This window comes from Myzus persicae, unplaced genomic scaffold, assembly GCF_001856785.1.
Source record: "Myzus persicae strain clone G006 unplaced genomic scaffold, MPER_G0061.0, whole genome shotgun sequence".
NCBI lineage: Eukaryota > Metazoa > Arthropoda > Insecta > Hemiptera > Aphididae > Myzus > Myzus persicae.
Window position 1 is genome coordinate 282,356 of NW_019104289.1, and position 23,658 is coordinate 306,013.

The 23,658-nt window shown below is 32.3% G+C and overlaps 1 protein-coding gene across 2 annotated transcripts in view; it reads left to right on the forward strand.

The window, feature by feature from the left end:
- The window catches only part of LOC111040902 (laminin subunit gamma-1), a 57,046-nt gene extending 44,186 nt beyond the window's left edge, over window positions 1-12,860 (forward strand). For both annotated transcript variants that reach the window (XM_022324967.1, XM_022324968.1), the window contains 21 exons: window positions 2,339-2,527; window positions 2,651-2,876; window positions 3,337-3,446; window positions 3,600-3,749; window positions 3,839-4,011; window positions 4,790-4,922; window positions 5,601-5,825; window positions 6,640-6,825; window positions 6,909-7,106; window positions 7,475-7,671; window positions 8,657-8,872; window positions 9,192-9,462; window positions 9,571-9,877; window positions 9,973-10,083; window positions 10,329-10,533; window positions 10,629-10,872; window positions 10,937-11,139; window positions 11,215-11,373; window positions 11,505-11,622; window positions 11,860-11,972; window positions 12,057-12,860. In XM_022324967.1, the coding sequence (XP_022180659.1) occupies window positions 2,339-2,527; window positions 2,651-2,876; window positions 3,337-3,446; window positions 3,600-3,749; window positions 3,839-4,011; window positions 4,790-4,922; window positions 5,601-5,825; window positions 6,640-6,825; window positions 6,909-7,106; window positions 7,475-7,671; window positions 8,657-8,872; window positions 9,192-9,462; window positions 9,571-9,877; window positions 9,973-10,083; window positions 10,329-10,533; window positions 10,629-10,872; window positions 10,937-11,139; window positions 11,215-11,373; window positions 11,505-11,622; window positions 11,860-11,972; window positions 12,057-12,185 (3,863 nt within the window). In that variant the 3' untranslated portion in view covers window positions 12,186-12,860. The remainder of the gene's footprint in view (window positions 1-2,338; window positions 2,528-2,650; window positions 2,877-3,336; window positions 3,447-3,599; window positions 3,750-3,838; window positions 4,012-4,789; window positions 4,923-5,600; window positions 5,826-6,639; window positions 6,826-6,908; window positions 7,107-7,474; window positions 7,672-8,656; window positions 8,873-9,191; window positions 9,463-9,570; window positions 9,878-9,972; window positions 10,084-10,328; window positions 10,534-10,628; window positions 10,873-10,936; window positions 11,140-11,214; window positions 11,374-11,504; window positions 11,623-11,859; window positions 11,973-12,056) is intronic.
- Window positions 12,861-23,658: the final 10,798 nt, after the last annotated feature.

A 23,658-nucleotide genomic window follows, 5' to 3' on the forward strand; every position in this document is an offset into this window, starting at 1 on the left:
AGATATATTATGTTTCGTCGATTTACTCAAACTTATGCTTACCTACCTTGAAATGAAAAAAAAAATGCAATAGACAAAAATCACAAAACATACTGTAGACACTTAAAGCATCGATATTAAAAAATGTCTACGGGTAATGTGCTGTGGTACAATAGAAAACTAACAAATATTTGGGTGTTATAAATGAAAAATTAAGCCAATAGAGAAATAGGGTGGAATGGGTGTGAAATCATAATTGCTTACATCGACACATACAACGTTAGACAGAGGTCACTGACCTTTGTATATATATATATATATTATATACCACTGTACTAACTTAAAATTTGAACACAGAAATGATATCACTGTAGATAGTAATGAGTGGGGCCAGTGAAGTTGTTGCATTGAAAAACACATTAAATTATGAAATAAAAATGTAATAAAAACTGCCCTAATTAATTTGAAAATGAAAATAAAAACAAAAAACAAATTGTTTATAATATTGTATTAATTGCTAATTTGTGATCAATTCGTAATAGTTTGGAATTTAAAATTAAAATATGACTACTTAGTGGCCGTTAAGTGGAAAACTGATCTTGTGTCGTTGGATGATTATATTTAAATTATAAATTCTAAATTATTACGAATCGGTCACTAATTAGTGAAATCGTTTATGTTCCAAACATTATGTAGCTATAATTTTTTTATCTGATTGAATTTTTATGATATTCTCGACTGAGCTCGATATCATTAATGCATCGGGTACAATTTGATTGCAAATTTAAGCAGCGAATGACTTTATAGTTAGGTATATACATAAACAGTCTTTACCTTAGTTCTACGCTCATCTGTAGTAACTCTTCCATCGTCGAAGTTTGTGATTTACGGACATACAACTAATGTAAATTTAATATGTATATATATGAATAATCAACTAAATAATAAATCAGTTACAGATCATCTAATTATTAAAATCAAAATGTAACAATATCAATGTATTGATAAATGTTGTGATCGACATAATATTATTAAATAATATGAATAATAATGCAGTACCTGTTTGTCAACTTAATATACATTTTTTTGTCAACATTTTGAATTATTGTACATGTAATCACTAAAATCATTACAATATTGTGTCACAATAGGACAACCGTGTAACATAATATTGTAATACATAATATAACATTAAGGGGGGAAAATTATTCAATAATAATATTCTAATTTTGAGACTTAATTATTTTTTCGTCCACTTTATCGTTTTCTACGGCAAATACGGGTTTAAAAAAAAACAATTTTCGTTCTCGTTCCCACACGAACATTTTATATTCCATATATCAAGCTGAATATTTGTAGTTTTGTGTTATATATATACAAATATGTATATACGAATGATATATCCCTATACTAGCAGTTAAATAGTTTGCGAATCTGGTTGACATTACCACCCAGAACTGGTTTATATTTACGACTGGCGCATTACGGTAGTCGTCATCCTTTTTGTAAAATTTAAAACGCCGACCGATTTCGTTTTATTTCTCTTCATTCCGACGGTTCCATTCAGTTTAGGTATAACGACCACTATGGTTGATTATTGTTTTTTTTTTTTTTTATAATTATCGTCTAGAGATATTTCAACATTTCATAAACTATAGTGTATCGCAAACAATGTTTCGCGGTATACGTCCAAGGGTGTCTCGAAACATGTCAGACCATCGATATTATTTTATATTCGTATATTAGTATTTATTACACTTCATAAAAATAGTCGTTAACTTAAATATGTTTTTTTACGGCGAAACGTTTGCATTGTGCCGGCGAGTTATGTATCACAATAATGACGTGTCGTTGAAACAAAACTTAAAATAAAATCAATATTTGGCATCACTTTTTTTTGAAAAAAAGTTCTCTCACAAACCTAACCCCTGACCTAACCATTTGTTGTTTATAACTATTACATGACTGAAAATATTATTTGTTTATTATAGTATTATAGTATTTGTAAGTGTGTGACGTAAAAACATGTATACAGGTGTCATGATAATTTTTAATCAAATACTAACGATTATAAGTCGTTTTTTTGAAATATGATTTTCTGGTTGGATATAAAATTGTGAGTTTAGTTCGATCGGATTTTATAAACCTAAACATCATGCTCAAACGTATTAATCGGCGTAATTAATTTTTTAAGAGTTCTCTATCCTGACACTCAAGCATCAGCCTTTGAATGTGTCTTACGACCCCCCTCCACCCACCATCATTGTACACGGCTAGAAATGTCATTCGAAGCCCCCCCTCCCAAATAAAAGTGTGATGATTAATAATTCACCGGTTTGTTTCTCTATCGTTTTCACAGAATGCAATTGCAACGAGTTTTCTCACCGGTGCTTCTTCGACAAAGAGCTGTACGACCGGACCGGACACGGAGGACACTGTCTAGACTGCGCTGGCAACCGGGACGGGGCGAACTGCGAGCGGTGCAGGGAGAACTACTACCAGAGGAAAGGCGACACGCACTGTTCACCGTGCGAGTGCAACGACGTCGGTGAGTGTAGAGTGCGACGACCGACGGACGTTTTACGGTTCTGTCGAACGGTCTGCAAAGTTTTGGGCTTTTTCGGGGTTTTCCGAGTGTTTTTTTTCTTTTAATTACCGTCGACGATTCCAGGGTCGTGGAGCTTGCAGTGCAACTCCGAAGGCAAGTGCCAATGTCGTGCGGGAGTGGCCGGAGACAAATGCGATCGGTGCGCCGAGAACCACTTCGATTTCGGGCCGTTAGGATGCAAACCGTGCGGGTGTACCGTGGCCGGTAGTCTGGACAACGAGCCGAGGTGCGAGGCTGAAAACGGAAATTGCATTTGCAAGGAGAACGTCGAGGGCATTCAGTGCAACAAGTGAGTACGACATATTGTGCTTACGGCACACCTGTTAACTGTTCGTCACACACGGCGAAATGAAAAAAAAACCGTTATTATTATTTTAAATTCGATTGTTTTTTGTGCGTTTTCCACGATTCTTTGACACTATAAAGTAGAACACTATGGTTAGCCTGACATGATTTGCCCCCCGGTAGACTAATTATTTACCACTGCAATACGGAATGTCTAAAATTCATAAATCATGTGTCGGTCGTATTCAATAACATATAATATATCGTAATATTATTGTTATGACATGATCGGATTGTATACATTATAAAAATATATATTACTCTTTTGATTTATCGACTATATTATACGTATAGTGCGGAAAACAATAAAACAGAATATTACGCGTTTGGATATGCGTGTAATATCTATTCATTTTTTTTTTTTTGCAATCGATAAAATAATATATCGTTATTTTATTGCACAGATGTAAACCGGGTTTCTTCAACTTGGACGAGGACAATTTATTCGGTTGTACGCCTTGTTTCTGCTATGGACATTCTTCGGTGTGCCAGTCCGCTTCGGGTTATTCCAGAGGTATACCTAGTATAATGATATATTGTTTTATTTATTATTATTATTTTTTTACTTATGGTCATTATTCGCTATAAGCGCATAATTAAATCTCGTTTTGTTATTGTACCTGTACCTTCAACACGTTATCAACTGCATATTTACACGTTTTTTAAGTTTCCGTCGAGAGTGTATTCGTCCGGGGCAACGAGCGATGGAACGGATCGGACGTCTACGGTAGAACGGTGTTGCCGGTCCACAGTCCGTTCAAACAGTCGTTGGAGATTTCATCGCCGTCGAAGGACGCCGTTTACTTATTGGCACCGGGTGAGTGGTTGTCCGTATAAAATCCATGTACCCACCCGTTGGATATTCTCACGAAGCTATAATCTCTCAAATATTTGATGTCACTGTAGACAAGTTCCTCGGGGACCAGCGTTCCAGTTACAACCACGACTTGACCTTCAAACTGAGCATCGGCGAAAACAGTCCGGACCCGACCATCAACGACATCATTCTGGAGGGTGGTGCCGGTCTTCGCGTCACCCAAGCGATATTTGGACAAGGAAACACATTGCCTTCCGACACGGTAAACGTCTTGTCAGTGGTTATAGTTTAGAGTTTTTGCGCATTAGACGAAATAACATTTGTACCTAATTACTACCTATTTATATTAAGATCAGTGTACCGGTTGCGCTGCTTATATTTTACTGTCAGCGTAAGCCAATTATTGCGAAGCTTCCCTTTTAATTTTACCTTCAGGCATGAAAAATAAGTATTCTTCCAACCCCGCAATTCCCTTTACTTTGAATTATTGATTATTTAATTAATTGAAAATTAAAAACTGGTAGTATAATGCGATCTTATTGATTATCGAGTGACTGGTAAAATATTTTTGGTTTTCCAAAAATAAATAACATTCTTGCATTTAAAACGTTATTATAATAACTGATTTGCAGCCAACAGCAGTTTGGGGACTTTTATGAAACGTAATTTAAATAAAATCAATATTAGGTAGTATAAATCTGAGTGGTACCTTTATTATAGACGAAATGATGTTTTCATTTATTTTTATAAAAAGTACCCATTGCCATGCGTTTTTATTTGATTCAAGTAAAATAACTAAAGCTGTACTGAATATAATAAATAATATTATATATTCACATGGCTCGTGGCTATTAAAAATTAATGAAATATCGGTCTGTTAACTCTGAAAATGACCAAGCGTGCAATCGGTTTGCGTAAAAAATCGTTTTAAAAGCTCAATTATTGGTAATCCACGATATTTTACATTGACACTACGATAACACTGATCCACAATAAAGTATTATCATAACTATATTGTTTTTCATTTTTCCTGCGTATAGCCAAAAATGTACAAATTCCGCCTTCACGAGAATCCGGACTACGGCTGGCAGCCCAGGCTGTCTGCTCGCGATTTCTTTAGCGTCTTGTCGAATCTGACGGCTATCAAGATCCGAGGAACATATTCCGACAGAGGTAAGTCTGACGAACAAAATGCATTCACACAACACGGGATATGCGTATAGTATTGAGTTTGATTCGCCTAGAAATCTTACCCTATTTTTTGAACACTGCAAAGTTATTCAAAGTCTTATTGTTGGAATTTCTAAATATACTAAAAGACAATATATATGTATTTTCAAATTCTTGAGATTTTTGTTCTACTAAATCAGTATTTTGTGGAGAACTGAGATAACATCTTATGGTTTTCATACAAAAACCCCAATTTTCTAAAATAAATTATTTAGCAGATATATATATTTTTTAAATGTGGACGCATCAAAATCAATTTGACTATGTTATCTATAGTATAAACATTATAATAACTGAGAAATTAGTCGTTTGGATTTTGAATTAGATACATCGACATTTTTAGAAAAATTGTCTGATAAATAATTTACAGTTAATAAGGAGATTCTTAATAATTGAAAAACAGAAATTTTCCCCTCTTCAGAACACTTCTTAAGTAGTACTAAAATGTAAATATTGAATAATTTAAAAGTATCATGGTCATTAGGTGCATTTAAAAATTCAAAAAATCAGGATTTGAATAAATTCGTTATTGAACCAAAGAATGGGGGTGAGCTCATGATTTGTGTGAATCACCCTGTATAACATTAGAACACATTAATTATACTTACGGTTTTCGAACAGGCGTCGGATTCCTGGACGACGTTTCGCTTCAGACGGCCCGGCGCGGCGCTCCCGGATTGCCAGCTAACTGGGTCGAGATGTGTACCTGTCCCGAAGGATACATCGGACAATTCTGCGAGTCGTGCGCACCTGGTTCTCGACACGAACCAACCAGCGGTGGTCCTTTCTCGCCGTGCGTCCCGTGTAACTGTCACGGTCATGCCTCCATCTGCGACGCGGATACAGGTAACGACGATTTTATTTGTACCTTTTTATTATTGACATGACTTACAACATTATTATATAAGTATCTGACTGCGGGCTTGTAAGGTATTTACCTATATAGGTATTTGAGTAATAGTACGCATTTTACTTTCTCGATGATATCTGAGCCTGCAGCTATTTAAGTTCAAAATTTCAAATAATTTTTCTTTTTATAGTTTATTATATTATAATATTTTCTATAACAAAAAAAAAAAAAATTGAGAAAAGGATGCGTAAAATTCGAGTGGAATTCGAGTGAAAAAATACAATCCAAATGTTATAAAAAAATATAACATTATAAAAATTTGCTAGAAGTTTTACTCATATTTGCATAATGTTTGCATTCAAATTTTAATGTATAACAACAACGAAAATTAATAATTTTGTTCCTAATATGAAAGTTTATTTTGAATAACTATTATTAATGTATTTCTGGACCAATGCGTACGCGTTTTATGTTTACATGAAAATGCTAAAAAAATTCGATATACTTTTACAAAGTTCAAAAATTATAATATGTAGAAAAATTAAAATGTAATCGAAACCACCTGTAAATATTTTTTTAAATAGTATTTTCAAATACATGTTTTAAGTAACCGTAAAAATAATAGTGTCTGTATCGGTAGGTAATTTTATTTTTAAAAAGGATCTTTTGCTGCTTTTAGTCATATTATTATCGTGCGTATGCTCTTGTCTTACTTTGCCAACCTAAGTATTATGAATTTATTTTGCGAAAAAATATATTATAACAATTAAAAATAATAATAACAAATCTCGCTAAATGATTTATGCGCAGGTCGGTGTATTTGTCAGCACAACACGGCGGGCGAAAATTGCGACAGGTGCGCGAAAGGATACTACGGTAACGCTATGCAGGGCACAGCTCTCGACTGTAAACTGTGTCCTTGCCCCAACCAGGGAAGTTGCGTTTTGATCGGAGAGGACACGGTCATTTGTTTGGAATGTCCCAAAGGATACGGAGGTAAACACGGGGTGCATCACTGTGCTTGACCACAGTGTCTCGTTCAAGTCTTTCAGCATTTTAACTGACATGATTTTTTGCAGGCCCAAGATGCGACATCTGCAGTGACGGCTACTTTGGAGACCCAACCGGAAAGAATGGACCGATCAGCATTTGCAAATCGTGCGACTGCAATTCGAATGTCGACCCGAACGGAATCGGTAACTGCAATCGGACGACCGGTGATTGTCTGAAGTGCATCTACAACACAGGTGGAGCGCAGTGCGACCAATGTTTACCGGGTAAGTGGTCGTACGATACCGCAGAATCATATTATGTACGTGAAGAACATCATGCACTGATTGATTATGCTCTAAAAGTTGACAATATATGCTGAAAAACGCAAAATATGCATTATAAAACCAAAACTATTTTGTTGGTATACAAACTATAGGAATATTTAAATGTAAATACACTTAAATCAGAATATTTGAAGAAAATATGTAATATGCTTAAATCTTTATTTCTAAAACAGACAAAATAGAAAATTTACAATTTATTACACACTACTATAGTGGTATTGCATAATAACAAATCCCAGCAATGGTCACAGCAAAATAAATAACATGCATTATAAATATATTAAATACTCTGATACCGTTGTTTTTAGGATACTTCGGAGACGCTCTTGCTCCCGAAAAAGGCGATTGCAAACCTTGCGATTGTTTCCATCTCGGTACCACCGAGACGGGATTCGGACCTTTGGCGTGCGATCAGTTGACCGGACAGTGCCAATGTAAACCACACGTGACCGGAGTTAACTGCGACCAGTGTGAGGCTGGTCACTTCAACATAGCCAGCGGAGACGTAAGTCGCGACGAGTCTTACAAAAAACTTTGATCGGGGGAATTTTTGAACATCAATTTTTTTTCTGCGCGCTTAATTATTGTCATAGTTATATAGAAAGGAATGCAAAGATAGCAGAGTGTGTGTGAGAGAGAGAGAGAGAGAGAGAGAGAGAGAGGTTAAATTGTTGAAAAAATATAATATAACGCACAACTTTTATACACGTCATTAAAGTATGATACTATGACAGTAAGGCTTTAAGGGGATTCGATACTTATACTGTAATCGAGGAGTCGAATATAGGCAATTTAAGTCCGTGTGAGTAATGATTATAGTTTGTAAAATAAATAGATGAGTGCTCTTGCACGCGCACGAACAATAATTCATTAATAATTAAACATCAAGTGGTGTTGAGGGCCTGCACGGTAAAAATGTATGCTTATCATCCATATGTACTTGTAGTCAATCCGATTGACCTAGTGTAACTATAAGACTTCTGAAAACCTATTTAGATTCTTTAATTAGTCTACTTGAGATCGACCAACACATTTTGAGATTTTTAATTTCGTTTCCGAATAACCGACGTTTACATTTTCATAAATATTCTCACCTGATGTATAAAAGACCTGCGGAACTGAAATTTAAAAAAAATGATCAAAATATCTCAAGTAGACGTATTATTATTTTTATAACCGATTCAAATCGGTTTTCAATAGTATAATCATCGTATACCGTCAGTGTGATCGACACAAGATCGGTAGACTTTTGGTTTAAATAACCGACCGTTTGCAATCTTCCCAACATCGGAGGCAACTATAGCATAGACTTTAAGTGCTCTCGGTGCATATAGGTATTGATTACAAATATCTCTTTCTAACAACGTTGGCACTTGGAAATAAACTTATAAAAGGGCACGGGGGATGAGCAGTACATAATATACCTATTTTAATAATAATATGTCCACGATTAATGAATAACATTTTAATCATTAAATTATATTTTTTAGGGCTGTCAGTCATGCGAGTGCGATCTGGTGGGTTCCGTCAACAACACCTGCGACACCAATACCGGTCAATGTATTTGTCGTCCGGGTATAACGGGCAAGAAATGTGACACTTGCGAACCTTACCACTATGGATTTTCAGTTGAAGGGTGTAAGTCATGCGCTTGCGATACCATCGGAGCCGTGTCTCTCCAGTGCGACGCGAACGGACAGTGTCCGGTGAGCTTAACTTAATATTCGTACAAAATATATAAAAACACATATTGTACAGTAGCTCCCAGACATAATATAATATAATCGGTGCTGTAAAAAATAATGTTTAAAAGAGTAATTGAGTATGGTACCTTATAATTATATAACAAACTCAAAAACTTTTTTGTGATATTATATTTGAGTATTTTATTAATATTATATACTTTTTTACCTAAACTAATTAATACATTATATTAAATGAAAAATGGCCAATTTGTTTATTATATATTTCCTAATATTTAAAATATCATTAAAATTATGTGTAACACATTTGATGTTTATTTAGTGTTTGGAAAATGTGGAGGGCAGACGTTGCGATCAGTGCAAAGAAAATAAATACGACCGGCAGAGAGGTTGTGTGAACTGTCCGGACTGTTATAACTTGGTTCAAGATGCCGTTGCAGCACATCGTGAAAACTTAAAAAAACTGGAAGACGTGTTAAAAAACATTAATAACAATCCAACTGTAGTAATCGACGATGATTTCGAACAAAAACTGAAAGAAGTTCAGTTGCAAGTCGACGAACTGGAACAAAATGCTAATTTAGCTACCGGTGGTATGTGTAGAACATGCTATTATTGATTTTTATTTTTGCCTATTAACGGCGAATTCATTTAATACAGCCCAGGATGCTGAATGTTTGATATATGCTTGTGTTTTGTAGGTAACATCCCAACGAGTGACAAATTAGTGTCTCTTAATAGCCAAATAAAAGAAATTCAAGAACTAATGGCCCAAACAGTAAACTGGACAACTATAGCCGAAGAAAAATCTTTACAGGCTGAAAATAACATCATGAATATTGAAAAAATGAACGACAAATCGGCAAACACACTGAAAAGAGCTTTGGAGTACATTGAAACCGAAGGAGCCTCGTCGCTTCTGAAGGCGGTTACAAAAAGTAACGAACTTGGACAACAGAGTGACCAAATGTCTGAGATTGCCAGGGAAGCGAGAACGTTTTTAGCTTCGTAAGTTATAGTACTTGAGTATTTCATATCACATTCGTCAACGCTGTATATTATATAATATGTTATATTTTTCTTATTCTTATCATTATTTGCAGAAAAGAGCAAGACATGGAAAAAATGAGAGTTATTGCAGCAAGAGCTATGAATGCATCACTCGAAGCCTATAACATTACCAGAGATGCTGTTAATCAACAGAAAAATATTAGGTATACTAGAGTAGTGTTTAATAATTTTCGTCTGCTTTCAAGTGCCGATCACCTTGAACGTACCTCCCCCCCCCACTCTTTCACTGTTTAAAACGATGGATGACTTCCGTCCCAATTAGACCCACTCTGTCCTATTTAACCACTTTTCACCTATGTACAATTCAATTAATGAATGTGCACCTACATTATGCATACACAACTCGCACAATTCAATGCATTTTGATAAAATGTTAATTTATTTGTAGTGAAGAATTAAAATCTTTGGATACGGAGGTCAACTATGTGAAGGATAAATTGAATACAATCATTACCCAAGCAAACGAAGCACAAGAATTGGTGACTATGGTCAATAATGATTCGTTGACAATATATCGAGATATTTACGCTATAAACTTACCAGATGTCAATGTCACAGTTTTGAAGCAAAATATTTCCAATTTAAACGCAGAAGTAAGATACATATTTTATAACTAAAAATATCATTAAAAAATAATAACCTTATCCCAACATTTGAACGTTTAAAAAAAAAACAATCCATTTTCTAGGCCGAACAAATCAAAAATGATTTAAAAACCCAAGAAACCGACCTAAACATTATGAACCTCATTAAGGAAGTAGCCGAAGAGCTACAACAATCCGAGATTACATTAGCTCAAGGCGAGAAGCAGCAGAGGACCAGGGAAAACTTTTTGGCACAAGCAAATGCTTCTTACGAAAAAGCAGATCAAGCGGTTAAGTTAGGTGTAAAGATTTTGGAAGAAGCTCAACAAACACTGAGCACATTGCAAGGTGAGTGTAGTGTAACATCGTGAAACACGCGTTGTCATTAATTCGGTCTAATTCTCCGTTGTAGCATTCGACAAACAGGTGCAAGATAGTAAAAAAAATGCGACTGAGGCCTTAGGTCAGGTTTCACAAATTAGACAGTTGATAGAAGAGGCCAACGAAAACACCATACGCGCCCAACAAGCATTGGCTGGAGCCGAGCTGAGTGCCATACAAGCCAGAGACACCGCCAAAGAAGCACAAAAAACTTACGCTGATCAAGCGACACAGGTGCCAACGTGACGAAACTGTTTCCATGGGGTTTGATTTACTTATCATGATTGTTTTTTTTATTTGTCTATATAGGATTCGAACAAAATAAAGAAAGCTGCCGAAGATTTGGCGTCTGAGGTTCACAAGTTGTTTGACGAAAGTGTGGGCCAGATAAAACGAGTTGGGAACACTGCCGAACGCTTGAAAGACGCAGAAACCCAATTCGAACAGGATCAAAAAAGCATTGACGAAGTAAGTGGCTCTACAATTATACCTATAATGTTATAAATCGAATCGTTTTCGTTGAAAAACAATATATTAATAATAATATGCTCGTTACAACAGCAACAAAAGCTTTATGTATATAAGTACGTTAATTTTAGGCAAAAACGAAAATCGGTCAAGCTAAGACATCAGCATCTGAATCCAAAAAAATGGTGGATAAAGCATTGCAGGATGTCGAAAAAATATCAAAAGAGTTATTAGATCTGGCTGACAGTGGTAAGTAAAAAAAATTTCAGCGTATACATCACAGTAATGAAAGATTTTTCTTCATTTTTTAACTCTTTTTTTTATTCGTTCAATAGTTCATTTTTATTTACAACTGTTTACGTTTTTAAAAAATTGTAACATAAATTAAGTAATCTTATGACAATAATAATAATTTTTTTTTATAGTTTTCATTATTTTGCTACGGGTATCGTTAAATATTTGCTTGAACTTTTTGTTTGTTAACAGATACTGACAAGCTGAGTTTACTCAGCAGCAGACTGGAATCGGCCGAACAGGAGCTGATGAACGCCGAGTTGGACAAGAAACTTGCGGCTATCAATAGTGCTAAGATTTCTCAAGTGAGTCTCGAAGCCCACCGAAGCGTATAAATAAATTATATTTCATTGCGATGATTGAATAACTATTCGTTACTTTTTGTACAGGCTCAGTTAATCAACAAACTCAAAGAGGATATAAAAACGTTGACAAACGACGTCAAAAATATCGAAGCCATACGGCTGGCACTTCCGAGCGGATGCTGGAAGAAAACGAATATAGAAGAATTGCGTTGAGAGAATATTATCCACCTCGTCAATTCACGGTTTACCATATAGAGTCGTTAATATTAAGATAATTATATAAATTTTAAAATGTTTAAGTCAATTTGATGTGTTCATGAATTCAAAAAAGATAGTCATAATGTTGTGTTATCATCACAATTTGTTTACGCAAACGAATTATTTTTTTTTATAATACGGTAAGCGAGTCCAAATTTTGAAATGGGTGCACATTTTTTCATAATTACTCTTATAGAATATATTACGTGCATACATATTTCATTACGTTAATTTAACACTTCTTTTAGTAACTTACTTAAACAAAAAAAATCAGTCAAACAGACCAAATAATCAGATTTTTTTAATCGGTTTATCGAAAATAGTTGTTATTTTTGTTATTAATTCCGACCAACATAAATTCAGTTTCAATACTTTGGGGTTTATCCCGTAGTCCCTAAGCTCCTTAGAATAACTTTTTAAATGTAAGAATGTACCTATACAAAAGACTTAAGTAATAATTATGCTGTCTTGAGTAGATTTAGATATTATATATTATAATATTTATGTAAGATTATTTCAATGTGCCAAAGACCAATTTATTATTTATTATACATACTATGTCTTACTTATATTGAAGCTTTTTTCCCTATAATAATGTAAAATAAATAAATACAAATAATTAGAAGTGTACTATTTTTGTTGTTGTTGAAATCTTCATCTGACATATTTTTTTCAGACAACTACAATATTTGAGTTCTGCTGCTATAATGAAACAGACATAATATTAACAGGTCAAATAAATAGGTTAGGTTACTACTATCTCTAGTTAAGCAACTAGACCTTTAAAACGCGGGGTGCTAAATCTGTGAATGCATCCCTCTGCACCTAAACCTACAATACTCGATAAATCAAAACTTTAAGACACATATTAACACACTTCACATAAATAAAAGGAAAGAAATTAATAACACTCTTTTTTACTACAATATCAATGCCATATTGGTACATTTTAAGTTCACAATCTTGTAAATAAATAACAAAGGTCTAAGATATCATACATTTTAAATGTACATTTTTAAATTGTTTTTACACAAGCTGCATACTTAAATTGAGTTGTACTGATTGTACAGCTGTAATTGAACCCGACGTTCCAACAATTCTGAATTCCATTGACTCAAACATACCGTACAATAATTAATGTAAAATTTATATTTCGGACTGATCTCAACGTACAAAAAATAATTCTAAATTCTGTGTCGGCAAAAGTAATAAAATATACTGATATCATGTAAATTAATTTAATTATCAAATAAATAAATAGAAAATTGACGTACAAAGCTTAAAAAGCGTAAAAAAACCAAAATTCCAAAAAATTATTCGAAAAACAAAAACAATTTGAAAATAATTTTGAAAAAAAAAAAATTTGAAAAAAAGTATTGAGAAAATTATTTTATTTTCAAACAATATACATCAGAAATTTTATAAATATGCTATTGACATCTCTATGGTTAACTTTATTAATTAAATTTAATATATCAATTGTCAGATCACGACATAAGTATTCATTTACTTTGAGTAGATTGCATTAATATAGTTTATAAATACCTAACAGGGTACAATATTTATATCATTATTGATAGGCAAAATAGTTAGCTGTATCTGTCTCAGTATCGATTTCTGCAGGGCCTGTCGTTCCTGACTGCGTCGTTTCTGAGTTCATTATTTTTGGGTGCATCGTCGCAGGCGAGGCAGTAAAATTTTTTATTTTGTACTTAAGGAAGTACGCCTTAGCTGCAGCCGCCGTTCCTTAATTTGAAAATAATTTGAAAAAAAAAATTAATAAAAAGGGAGGACATTTTTACTTTTATTTTGTGTGCATTATACTAAGTTCATCTCATATAGAAATATTCTTCGAGGACAACAAAATTAGAGATTATCCAAGTACCCGTGTACTCGGTGACCGCGTACTGGATATCATATTTAAAATAGTATACAGAATACTTTGTACTGCATTTCAATTACTGTACTTTTGTGTTATTTGACTAAATGCTTAATAAAACAAAGAACTGTGTTATGGCTACAGAAACAAATACTTAAATATTTACGTATAAAATATATAAAATAATACTAAAACATTTATTAATACTTTTATTTAAATACATATAATGACAAAAGAAAATGTAGATATTAAATATAAATTTAAAAACAATAAAATATTGCGTATTAGTTAGGTATATAGAAAATTAAAGGACATATTAATACTTTTTTCGAAATAAAATGACAATATAAAATTCAAATGTTAAAAAATAAAATAAAATCAGATTAAATATATTGGTACGTTAGAATACAAAATAAAAAAAAATTATATATATATTTATATATCCATACCAAAAATTGAAAAAAAAATAGTTTGGAAAAAAAAATAAAAATAAAAGTTGAAAAAAAAAACAAAAAAACAACAATAATTTGGAAAAAAAAATAAATACACAAATAAATATTTTTTAAACATTTATTTATTTATGTATTTATTTAATTTTTTTTTTCAAATATTTTTTTTTTTGTTCCAAAGTATTTTTTTTTTGTTCCAAAGTATTTATTTATTTTTTCAAATTATTTTTTTATTTTTTACAAATTTTTTTTTATCTTTTTCAATTGTTGGTATGTATATATATATATATATATATATATTTATTTTGTATTCTAAGGTATCAATATATTTAATCTTTTTCTTCAAATGAATCGGTGTATTATTATTTTTTTTTAACATTTTAATTTTAAGTTGTCATTTTATTCGAAAAAAGTATTAATATATCTTTTAGTATATTCTATAAAGTTAATACGCAAATATTGTATTTTTACCCTTGTACTGCATATCAATTATTGTAGTTTTGTGTTATTTGACTAAATGCTTAGTAAAACAAAGAACTGTGTTATGTCTACAGAAACAAATACGTAAATATGTACGTATAAAATATATAAAATAATACTAAAACATTTATTAATACTTTTATTTAAATTTAACATCAACATTTTCTTCTGTCGTTACCTATATGTATTTATACAAAGGTATTAATAAATGTATTAGTATTATTTTATATATTTTATACGTACATATTTACTTATTTGTTTCTGTAGACATAACACAGTTCTTTGTTTTACTAAGCATTTAGTCAAATAACACAAAAGTACAGTAATTGAAATGAACCTACCCGGGTGGGTACCTGGATAATCTCTAATTTTGTTGTCATCAAAGAAGTTCTATATGAGGTGAACTTAGTATAATGCATACAAAATTAAAGTAAAAATGTCCTCAATCGCGAGCGTTATAATCATAACCAGCTAGATTTTTTCAGAGCAGTAAAATATGAATTAAATAACTAATTAACTAGGAATTGCATGCGACCTGCAGACACTTATTATAATATCGTTGGTGCCGTTGGACGTTGGTGGAATATCGCTTGACACATATTATAGTACAGACTGTGTTGATTGTTTTAAGTATAGGAAAACGATTAACTCAATTTATAACTTTTGCTCTAATGTTTAAGCACTCGATATTAAATCTGAATTTCGAAAAATGTCAAAACTTATACAATTAAAACAATTCACTGTCATAATAATATAATATTATCTTTGTTCGCTAATCGAATTATTATTATTTCATCATTGTTATTTTTTATTTATTGTGAGTGTTTAAAGTACTGAATATTTAAACACTATAAGGTACGATACTTAGCAATAAATGTTTTTGACTTTCATCATTATAGAAACTGCAGGTTCGCTTAAGTATTCAAATAAAAAATTTTAAGACATATTATAATCCTTAAAAGTCTATAAAAAAAATCTTTTGAATTATAACCATAATTTGTGTTTATACTACCTATACGAATTTCTAATTTTATAAAATTCACCAATACTGGTTGGAATATTTTTTAGCGGGTTGGACACGCCTGGTCTATGACGTCGGAGAAAAAAAAAAAAAAAATAATAATAATAATAATCCTCTAAAATTGATATCGGCTTAGTTTGTGGAGTTTATTTTACAGGTCAAAGTATTCCGGTGCGGGCATAGTACCTGTACAAAACAGATGGACGTCGTGTATAATCGGTGGAATTCACGACCTACCCCCGAGCGAGGCACACCCTGTTTACGAGTTCGTAGAACTATAATACTCGATATCATTTCGTTTATCTATGATACATATATGTATAGGTACGCAGTGCTATTGAAATCCATTTCCGCATTGTTATAATTCAACACCTTTCATACCTTGTCACACACACACCATATGTCATCGGCTCCTCATGCCACCGTCATCGTCGCTGTTACGTCGATATGAGGCGGCACACGAGTAGTCGACTTACTCACAAGTCTACCGCCGTCGTCGTTATCATAACACCGTTATTATTAATTTTTTTTTTCCCCAGCAGTTTGCGACAATATATTATATTATTTTCAAAATATTTCCGTCGGCGGTCCCCAGCGTTTCCTCGTTCGAACTATACCTATATATGAAATGAATTAAACATCGCTATGTATTTAGTAATTATTCTTAGCCGACCTACAGAGTGCGGCTGTAGTGCGATATGCGACTGCGAAGACGGAGGAGAAGAAGAAGAAGACGACGACGACGACGACGACTACGATGCCCACTCATCCAGCCGAGGACTGAGTCTTAATCTGCAGTAGACTGTATTTTGGACTTTGGCAAGTGAGAAATTAATATTATGTAGGTAGTGAAACCTCTAAATTCCGGACACTATAGGATGTCGGTGAAATATATATCCGCTTTTCAGAGGGTTTGTTACCCCAAAAAACATCGACCGGAGAGTTTTTTTTTAAATGTTTAATCATACGATTAGTGGTTCGATGACCGCGACTAATAATAGAATCACATTATAAAAAGACATGTTCATTCTTTGAAGAAATCATCCAGCGAAAACACTTTAACAGGTGTCTCCGCACCTTTACAGGATGTGAACTGAGAAAGTCCATTGACCACTGACGCTTGAATCTTATTACAGGATTTTTAGGCAATGAGTGACAAGATAGATTTTTTACAAGTGGCTTTGATGGGTTGTGGCATTTTCGCCACTTCTCTTATCGTGCACATGTGAGCGGGTTAGCATTTTTTTTTTTTATTACAAATATAATAAATTAACAATCCATACTCATAACAAGTACAATAAGTAATTTTGGTCGAGAACTTTATAACAAGAATTAACCAGATCGGGAGAGCACTCTGTAGAGTGCCACTGAACGGAAAAGTTAGTATTTAGGGACATATGATCTATATACTTTACTGACCTTGTAATCGTTTGAGACACTAGGTAATACAGAGCGTTGGTAGTGATGAGACAGATTTTTCTAATTGGAAGCTTTCTATCTTTTAGGTAGATTTTCGATGTTTTGGCTGTGTACGTTTCACTGTACAATAATAATATGACACGAAAATGTAAAATAAATAAAATAGTATAACCGCTACTATAAAAGTATAAACTCCAGAAAACAGTGTTTTAGACCAGTCAGTGACGAATAATTGTTTTCGATTAGCACTAGGAAATCGAATCCTTCTAACAAGGATCTATTGCTTTTTAATCACTCCCCCCCCCCTCAAAAAGTAGAATGTGTAGAATACGCGATTACCGATATTGTTGTTGATTTGCCTACAAGGAAACCGCACAGTGAGGAGCAAATTATTTGCAAGTTCACTCTTCGATGCGATTTCTATTTTAAATCATCGTTTCCCAAAGAGTAAAGTACATTTAGCAGTCGTCAAAAATCATAATACTCAGTATTCGTATAGGTAAATGATGAATCGGTATTTTCTTTTCGGATGTTCTGGTTAGCTGAACAAGTGTTTGTAAGTATCTACTACAAAAACAACAACAACAAAACACTACGTACAACCGATGGATATAAATTGGATTATCGCATTACAACGCTATCGACAAAATAATAACGTTGTAATTTTTTCGTTGCGTCAGTCTCGTCATTCCGACCTTAATTAATGTCTTAGGTAATTATTATCAATTATAATAATATAGTATAGGAGGTACCTCCAATAGTGCAAACCAGTTGGCTTGATATAATATTATTATCGTCATTCGTCCGGTTTATGACATCTTCGTCTTGTTTTCCTTATCAAATTGCTGTCAATAATTATCGTAATATTAAATTGACCCAACAATCCCCTGCACGGCGGAGGCGGAGGACACGAAACGTGAACATACATTGTTCAATACAATATTTTACATAATATTGAATGATGAAACGCTTTGCGATGTGTAAGGTTGCCTGCTTTTTATTGATAAAAAACCCTCGGCAACATGGACCATTTGGTTTACAATTAATAATTTATTAATCGATTACATACATTGTCTACGTATTCTACAATTTTTTTTTTTAATTTTGATTTGAAGATTGGCGGCTGTGATGTATTGGAAGTTGTCTCTGAAGATGATTGTGATTTGAGGAGTAGGTATTTCGGCTAATAATTCAAATCCATAACATTGTATCCACATGAATATAATAAAAGGCATAAAAATGTAACTATTTTGCGTATGCGCATTGGCTTCGGACGTTTATTGAACTGTATTGAAAATTATAATATAAATTATAATTAATTATAATTATATTAACGATGAAATTACGGTTATGATTTTTGGTAAGCTTAAGCTTTCAGAATAAAATGAATAATTAAACATTGACTTTAGCATTCGCCAAGCGGCTTCATAGTATATTTCAATATTTTAGAATTTTACGACATTATTACCGCCTACGGTGTCCAAGTCACCATCAAACACATTCTCACTAAATGCCGAATATATCACAACATCAGAATTCAGAACAATTCACAACCTGTCCGAATCACTGGTCAATCCATGGTCAACATCATCATATTATATTTATCAGTGCCGCCAATCTGCAAGCCAAAATTTAAAATCATTTAGAATGAGTAGGTACATTATCTTGTTATGCAATCGATTAAATTATATTTTTATAAGCCCAATGACCCATGTTTCCGTGGGTTTTGGATCAATAAAAAAAAAAAATTAATATTACCGATTTCGAACACATTATTCGGCGTTTAATATTTGGCTCTCCATCTCATCAATACTATAATATATTATGTATTTGATGTATAATACTGTAATTAAATAACAGCAAACAAGTATAAGTAATAATATTTGTATAAATAATAATTATGTTTATTTCATATTATTTGTATATAGGTAGCCATGTCATTGTGTGTTTAGGCAAGCTGCAGGTAAAAAAATAAATACATAATTTCCCGGTAATCAATAATATCCACTCGATTCCACAATATTCTTTATTGTAATTCATTGTTATCTTTTATTTACTTGTCGTCTCCGGAAGTCTAGAAGTGGTGACTTTATAGGAAAATACGATTATATACTAACGTAAATGGGTTTTATTATTTTTATATATATTATGCACAGCCGTCACGATAAGTGAATAACAGTAAGACATTAAAAGAAAAAAAAATAACTCGATTATTGCTTTTTTTCGGGCCAACATAATCTTAACGTTAACCTATAATTGTTTATTCGAGCGCATAAATATTAATCAAACAACGACAAATATTTGTTTATGAGTAACTATAGTTCAATTATCGCGAAATTTATTTATTTAAGTTTTTAAACGAAAAAACTTGTTTTTTTTCACTGTAAAGTTGAGCAATGTTAATTCGAGTTTAAATTATGAACCATCACACGCAGCATTTCGCCGACTGTCAAACATATAAAAAATAATTAGTTATAAACGTTAAATTGGAAAAACAGAAAAAACAATTATAAGATTTTTACGATTTTGCATTTTAAATAATAATTTCAAGTTTAAAAAACATACACTGTTTTAGAGACGAATAACAAATTGTTTTTAATTATTTCATTCTTCGTGAATGGTGTGCATTTCTTTTTATTCATATTCCTTGATTTTTTTTGTCTTTAAATTTCAGCCACTCAAATATAAAAGCTCTGATCACTTAAACTAATTAATTCGGAGTTTCATAAAAATAAATTTGTCGCGAATCGATTAATTTTAAAATATATATTATAAATATTAACAAACGCACAGTTACGTCCTATACATGCACGTATTATTTGTAGTTAATCAATTTAATACGCTTTTAAAAAATCAAAGCAAAAATTAAAATTAATAGCGTTAAGAACACAATATATAGGACCTATATTATAGGTATGTGGTAGGTAGTTATAATATAATATCGAGAAAAAATACGTTGTCATGTCAACAAGTGCAATACATGTTGTATATATAATATATTTTTTATTTTATTAATCAATCGGATTGGGTTTTTTTTATTTTGGACATCACAACCATCTATATAGAGTGAAACAGAAATAAGTGACTAATAACTTTTGCTATAGTCAATATTTAAAACGAAAATTGTTTTTTTTTTTATAACATTTAGTATCGGCTAGTATACTTTTTTTTTCTTGAAACTGAATAAACTAATTTAAAAATTTGATTCAAGTTTTTTTGAAAAATTTCAAAACAGCCAATTTATAAATCTGATTATAAGACTTTTGATGGATTTGACAGGAAACGTTTATCCAAGTCAAAAAAGTAATTTATTTTATAACATTTTTTAAAATACCAACATTTTTTTAGCTATAAATTAAAACGTAAACATTTTTTTCAAAATATTATTTTTGAGATTTTCTTGACAAGAGTAGGTATTTATTAAATTGTTCATCAACAATACATCTAATTTTCACAAATTTTTTTATGCATTTAATTAAGGTCAATTTTTTTTAGTCAGATCTTTCTATCGAACCCTATATAATTCACACACTCTAACATTTAGTAGGTACCAACAATACAATAACGTCAATGACCTACCCACTGAGGATTTCGATTGAAAAACTAGTAAGGCTAATACAATTTCTATAAATCGTAATAAATATAAGTCGCTTGTGAAGAATACCAACTATAATCTGAACACATTAAAGGTCACATCATGTTATAGCAGTTATGATTTTTAAGCCACAGAATACCATGGATGCCATAGCATTAGTCACTTCAGAGTGACTCTAAATTGACATAATTTTGTTGTGATGTAATGTCAACCATGAACGTAAATGTGTGAACATTCAATAATATACATAATGAAACGACTAAACGAGCCTAACAAAAATAATACAACCATCAACCAGGACTTGAAGTCGATGTTAAATATCGATGGAAATCGTTAGATTATATGAAATAAAATATTTTCAAATTGCATTCAAAATGTATATTGATATCGAAAAAATTGAATTCAATAATTCATTCCTAATTAATAATCGTTTTATATTCTCTATAACAATATACAAATCGTTTAAAATTTAAAAAAAAAATTGTGTTTGTGTAAGGTTATTCATAATAATAATATATAGGTTATGATAAATAAGTAGTACTTCGTTTCCTTAAGCCTGTTACACAGCCAAGTCTGTCGTAGTTAGAAATCAGAATTTTAAATAAAAAAAAAAGAAAAACTGTGTTCAAAATCTTATCAATAATCAGTGTAAAAATCATAAGATTATAATATCGATAATACTGATACAATCAGAAATTAAAGAAATTAAATTTTAATAATTTTAATTTAAACCAGAAAAAACAAAAGTCGATATACGAAATTGAAGTTGAATCAAAATTTTCGTTTTGATTACAAGCTCTGGAAATAGCATCACCTGTTGCGGATTGGTAATCTTATTTCTACAAGGCACTTAAACGCACCGATTTTCAAAAATAATTTATATATTCTTGTTATGGTTCGTTTGATAGTTTGTTTCGTACAAACGAAGCGAAATCCGAAATTAGTTGAACTACGTGTCTGCAGTATTTCTTATATTGTGCATCGTAGATAAAGCTGACAAGTATAAACGTATAAAACGATTGAAATTCTTTTGACGTCTCTGTTATGCATTCATTTTGTTCTTTGCAAGGGTTCATATCAATGAAAAGAAATCGGGGGTGCATGAGATATAAGTAGGAGTCTGCGAGATTTATGAAGTCAAAAACACGTATATTGTGCCAAGGCGGACGATACACAACATTTAATGTCTATATATATTATTATATAGAATAATTAAAAAAGCTAAACAAATATTGTCATTATTAGAATGAATAAAAACAAACTTTGCACGGTTTTTTTTTTTTTTTTTAAATATCACTCTACAGTAAACCCTATTCAAGGCAGTAGCTTCGAGAAACCTCTACATAAGCTTTCAAAAACACATCGATGGCTTTACAAAAGTTCAATATTGTGGGTCTACCAAAGTTGAAAAAACGGCACGTGGTCTACGAGGATAAAAGTTGGGGACCTAAAATGTTAAATCCACCAAAACGTGTTCGCTGATCAAATTTTACAAGATGACAGAATATACAGATAATATACATATTTTATGATATTAAAACCGTTGTGTCAGTGCGTCATTTTGTTTCTTCGGAGACAACATATTATTATGCATTTCCGTGCATGATGTTTATTGTAATTGTAGGTATAGTAAAAGGACTGGGAATTTGCATTTTTTGCGCCGAAAATCTTTAATCCCACCAAACGGCGCACTGCAGGCATCGAATGTTTTCACTCAATTTTGCAGAATGTTCTTTTTTTATTGGACTCCCATCACAATGCGAACGGACACTTCCATAATATTATCTTATCAGAAAATCACATATCACAGTTACCGATTTTTTTTCTTATCACTTAGAATTTACGTGCTGCGACTTAAGTACAGCTCATCGTAATAGCCGAACTGGTATGTTTTTTTCGCTCCATATCATCTCACGAAATGAGTTGGTAATTAAGTCCACACGAGTCGACTCGTATCATAAAATATTATCTATTTTTCGCATTGCATATTTTTGCATATAACATTCAATGCAAACAATGTTACACTATAATAATCATACTAAGCGTTATTATCGCAGACACGAACAGCAGCAGGTAACGATAATTACGTTTAGTGGTAAATTTCCACGAATGTGACATGAAATATTATTTGAAAAAAAGGTAATTATTTCTGACAACTACTTCCACCAGGTAGCGTTTCAAATCAAAAAAATGTGTCTACAAACTCTGCACCCTTACTACTGTACTCGGAGGAGGACTTGGCGAAATGATTATCGAAAACGATCTTTAGTAAAATCCGTCTTTGGGTGGGACCAATCGATGTATTTAAAAAAAATAACCCGCGGATGACTGCATTTACACACTTTCGAGGATAAGGGAATATTGTTATTGGTAATTTCGTATCGCGTTCATCTCAATATACACCTCTCATATTCCGATGAAATCGAATTCCGTTTATTTCAGGTACGGTATTTTTTTTTCTCGATTTTTTTATAATTTCATACGCTATTATTATGTTTTCGGTACGTGTAATTTCGTTACGTGCCGGTAAATTCTCGCAGTTTTGCGGCGGTCACGGTCGACGGGGTGAGGTTTGGGAGGGATGC